The following is a 4,877-nucleotide window of genomic DNA, read 5'->3' as shown; positions in this document are numbered from 1 at the left end:
TGCTTGAACCCGGAAGGTGAAGGTTGCAGTGAGCCAAGATCGCACCACTGCACTCCAGCCTGGATGAGAGAGGGTAACTCCTTCTCAAAAAAAAAAAAAAAAAAAAAATTGTTGAAGTAACTGCAATCTTTAACTAGTATTATGTACTCATCATATACAGGTATTTTGAATCATTGGCATGCACTGTGTAGCAGTAAAATTTTGAGAATATGCAGTATCATTACAAATAGATTCTAATGAGAAACTTTTAATAAATTAGCATTTAAAGGAAACTGGAGTTTCTTTTTATGTTTTAAATATATGCTATTCTTACACAAAACGAAACTGCTGTATTCTAACTTTAGAAGCAAAGAATAGCCTTACATTGTTAAACACAGAAAAAAATATATATTTTGAAGAATAGGGTTAGACTCTCTGATATGTAAAACAAATATTAGGAAATAAACTGTTATTATTTATATACAAGGTGAAGAAAGTAGATGAAAATTCCATAATTTTATAACTACTTATAACTAGTAACTATTTATATTTATATTTAGTAACTATAACTATTTAGTAACTATTTTCATAAATATGGAGTGCTTCCTAATTATCTAATTTACTTTTGGCATACCATGCAAATTCTAGCATATTATCCTAAATAACTGAATCTAAAATTACAAATTTGAAATAGAATATACAAAGAAAAAATGTATAAGGAGAGTGACATCAGTAAGATGAAAATAAAAGTGCTCTATTTTCATATCCCCTTATAGCAAAAAAAGTCAGCCATCCCTGACCAAAAATGACTTTATGAGAGAACCAGGCATTATGGTTCACACCTGTAATGACAGCTACATGGTACATTACTGTTGGAGAGAAATGCTTCAGGCCAGGATTTTGAGACCAGCCTCGGTTATGTAGCAAGAGGCCATCTCCAACATAAGTGCCTCTAAGAGAGATTTGAGATCCAGGGATGCAGCTGTGAAACGCTGTTAAAGTTTGAGAAGTGTTCTATTCAGAAGGCAGGCCCTCATTCAGGTGGGAAATTACAGGACCCCTGTTCTTGGCTACAGACCAGGATAGGGTTCACCCAACTTGGTCCCACTGAGAATTCTGAACTTACTCTGTAACAACTACAAACTCCTCCCAAGCCACAGTCTGGGAGAGGTCCTGCTATTCCAGAGACCTGGAGGAAGGCACCTATTTACAGCCATGTGGGCGGGCCGGCAGACCTTGGCCTTTACCATGGTCCCTGAAACAGTTCACTGACTCAGTTTCAGTTACATGAGCCACAGTTTATGGTCAGTTCTGCCTATATAGAAACCCACACGGTTACCTGAGGAAATGCTCTCTGGTACTCACTGAAAGCCACACTCATCCACATCCTGATTTAAGGCCCAGCATATGCAGACCTGACTGCAAAAACATGCCCTAGTGTCTGCCCTACAGAGCAAAGTCCTGAAGGATATGCAGTCTGTCCAAAAATAAAATGGGAATTACAACTACCCAAGCCCCTGTAACAAGTCAACTGAAGGTAAACCCTAGTGCAGACCCAGCAGCCTTGTGACCAAGCTACAACCCCTCTTCACTACAAATTCAGAGGGCATCTCATCACCCTAATGGCCCAATAAAAGAAAATCTTTACAATCTAAAATTAGTTTATGAAAACTTGAAGAGGTGTCTGCAACATCAAATTCAAACACCAATACAAAACTATATTGTGCCCATTTTCAATGCTTCTATTTTAATGTAGCACTGAAAGTATGGGCAGAAGAATTAGTCAAAGAAATAAATAAATCCATTGAAATTAAAAAATAAGTAAAATGCTGCTATTTGTAGATCATACAATCTTATATTTAAAAAACCATAAACAGTACATTAAAACCTCTCTAAACTAATAAATACACTCAGTAAATTAGCAAAATATAAAATTAACATACAAGCATATCTATGGTTTCACACACTTAAACTATCTGATAAAATAGAGGAAGAAAAAAATTTTATTGACTATACCTTAAATAATAAATTTCTGAGGAAAATATTAACCAAGGAGGTAAAAAATTCTTTACAATAAACAAGGAAAAATTAGAAAAGATACAAATAAATTTTAAAATATTTTGTCTATGAACTGAAAAAATGAGTATTACTGAAGTGCCATATTATCCAAAGTAATCTATAGATTCCATAAACTTCCTATTAAAATTGCAATGGTACTATTTTCACAATAATGGAAAATACAATTCAAAAATTTACATGAAACTAAAATAAACTTTGAATAGCCAAAGCAATCATGAGGAAAAATAACAAAGCGGAAGGGCGTCATACTTATAATTTCAAACTATATATTTCAAGACTAGATAGTAATAAAAACAGAATGGATTGTGCAGGAAAATGAACAAAAAAAAATTCAACAGAAACTATTATTCTCAGACATTTCAGATCTGATGCAAAAAGAGAACTTTGAGAGTAATTTTAGTTTCTCAAAATCATGCAGACATTTGTGCGTCCCAAAAATTATGGAAAAACAGCCAGATTGTGCAGTCTGTTATATGTCATGAAAAGGACTTTGGCTCTCACTGTGAACTTGAAGGAAGCTCACTGAAAGAAAAGGAAAATCCTTAGAGAATTTAAAAGCATAAGGCAGAAGATGCCCCTTTGTAAGCAAAATTAAAAAAGAAAAACCAACCAAACAAACAAAAAAACAGCTGCCCAAGAACGATTTCCTTTGGGACACAGCTCCCCAAATCACACTTTAAGGACTGGCTTTCTCTTTGACCTTGGGACCCCTTATCTGTGTCATCTGTTGTATTCATTTTCACTCACACCTACCTGAGGGTTTGGCAATCATCTCATTTCTCTTCATAGTCAAAGGTTTTTTTCCTTGCTCCAGACAGGTGATCAGGTCTGGCTTAGAAACAGTAATACCTGTTTTATTAAAAATAAATAACATAAATCTTGCTTATATTCTCCAACTACAAGCTATTAATGTGCTCAGCACGGAGGATGTGATAAAATAGTCTAGTAAATTAATACAAAAATACTAAGTTGTAACAAATTTCTAAATAATTAGAAAATACTTTCAATTTGTAGGTTTCTTAATTTTACTACCAGGTACTACTGAATCAAAAATTGGGGGTGGCAATGAGATTTTCAGGTGGGACAACAATATTTTATGCCACTAAATTTCTGGAATTACCACTAATTTAGAGTGAAAAATACAGCTCAACTCAGGAATATGGAAAGTTTGGATTAAGATAAAACATGTTGAAGAAATTCTTTTCTAAATGAACAAATTCTGAAGAGTTTCTGGAAAATGGGGATCTGAAACTCTTTTATGCAAAGAATAAATTACTAAAAAAATTCTACAAAAAATAAATAAAATCTTTAGGGTATATTATTATGTACTCAAGTTATCCTCACCAAGGAAGATCAGGTTTCTGTAGTTCTCTAACATCACATCCCTATATAAATTCCGCTGTTCAGTGTCCAGGCAATGCCACTCCTCCAGAGAGAATTCTATGGCCACATCTCTAAATTGCAATGGTCCCTGAAAAACACACGCACACACACACACACACACACACACATATACACACATTTTTACCAAGTGGCCATGGGTGGAATTTTTAATTTGATAATTAAGGTGAAATGAGAGAGTAAAGAGAACTGGTTCTGACTCATAGGGCTGACTAAAATTATCCAATAAAATGATTTCAAAACAGAAATGTTCTCTAATATATTCTCTAACTCTGAGAAGAAAGAGCAGCATAAGATCCACAACATCAATTCATGTATTTTTCCAGATAATAAAGTATACGAACATGTAAATTTTTGAGTGCTATAGTTACATTATACAGAATGAGTTGTGAATATTTTTCAGATGGAAAAGACATGTTGAGTTAGAAGGCATCTCTAAAGTTTTAATAAGTACAATAAGCTGAAGACATCATTATGCAGGTTTTTTCTCCCCCCCAGAAGATCTGGAATAAAGTCTGATTTATTTATTTATTTATTTATTCAGAGATGGAGTTTTGCTCTTGTTGCCCAAGCTGGAGTGAAATGGTGCCATCTCAGCTCACCACCACCTCCGCCTCCCGGGTTTAAGCAATTCTCCTGCCTCTGCCTCCTGAGTAGCTGGGATTACAGGCATGCTTCACCACACCCGGTAATTTTTTTTGTAGTTTTAGTAGAGATGGTGTTTCTTTACGTTGGTCAGGCTGGTCTTGAACTCCCTACCACAGGTGATCTGCCCACTTTGGCCTCCTAAAGTGTTGGGATTACAGGTGGAGACACCACGCCTGGCCAATTTTGTGAATTTCTAACAGGCTCACCAGTAATGCCAATGTCTTTGGCCCAAGAAGGATATTTTGTCAAACATTTAGTAAGTGGAAGAGCCTGTGTTTTTCCTACTTTTTCTAGCCTGTAAACAAACATAATAGCCTTCATTTACCAAAGAAACGTGTAGAAAAAAAAAATAAGGACAGTTGCCAGATTAAATGTGATGGTTTATGCACGTCAGCTGCATAAAGATACTTAATAATAAAGAGGAAAAATAATTAACTCTATAGTGAAAACAATATGTCGGAGAGATCTTTAACCAATTAATTAATGGTTAATGCATTAACTGTTAACTGCACTAGGACCATGTTTTTGTTTTTTTTTTTTTGAGACGGAGTCTTGCTCTGTCGCCCAGGCTGGAGTGCGGTGGCACAGTCTCGGCTCACTACAAGCTCCACCTCCCAGGCTCACGCCATTCTCCTGCCTCAGCCTCCCAAGTAGCTGGGACTACAGGCGCCTGCCACCGCACCCAGCTAATTTTTTGTATTTTAGTAGAGACAGTTTCGCCACGTTAGCCAGGATGGTCTCAATCTCCTGCGTGATCCACCTGCCTCAGC

At 35.9% G+C, this 4,877-nt stretch overlaps 1 protein-coding gene across 1 annotated transcript; it reads right to left on the bottom strand.

The window, feature by feature from the left end:
• Positions 1-2,308: 2,308 nt before the first annotated feature.
• On the bottom strand, positions 2,309-3,719 carry LOC116465439 (zinc finger protein 506-like). Its single transcript, XM_032148511.1, has 3 exons — positions 3,403-3,719; positions 2,812-2,907; positions 2,309-2,580 (listed from the first exon to the last, which is right to left on the bottom strand). Exons 1-3 carry the CDS (start codon positions 3,578-3,580, stop codon positions 2,528-2,530), a joined length of 327 nt encoding a protein of 108 aa, XP_032004402.1. The 5' UTR covers positions 3,581-3,719; the 3' UTR covers positions 2,309-2,527.
• Between the last annotated feature and the right edge of the window lie 1,158 nt (positions 3,720-4,877).

This window comes from Hylobates moloch, unplaced genomic scaffold, assembly GCF_009828535.3.
Source record: "Hylobates moloch isolate HMO894 unplaced genomic scaffold, HMol_V3 SCAFFOLD_5171, whole genome shotgun sequence".
NCBI lineage: Eukaryota > Metazoa > Chordata > Mammalia > Primates > Hylobatidae > Hylobates > Hylobates moloch.
This window is presented reverse-complemented; position numbering and strand designations above follow the sequence as displayed.

Coding starts and splice junctions, on each gene's coding strand:
- LOC116465439 (XM_032148511.1), bottom strand. CDS start 3,580: ATGTGTGTATATGTGTGTGTGTGTGTGTGTGTGTGTGCGTGTGTTTTT. Junction 2,908..3,402: donor CAGAAACCTGATCTTCCTTG/GTGAGGATAACT, acceptor TTAATAAAACAG/GTATTACTGTTTCTAAGCCA. Junction 2,581..2,811: donor GATGATTGCCAAACCCTCAG/GTAGGTGTGAGT, acceptor CTTTTCTTTCAG/TGAGCTTCCTTCAAGTTCAC.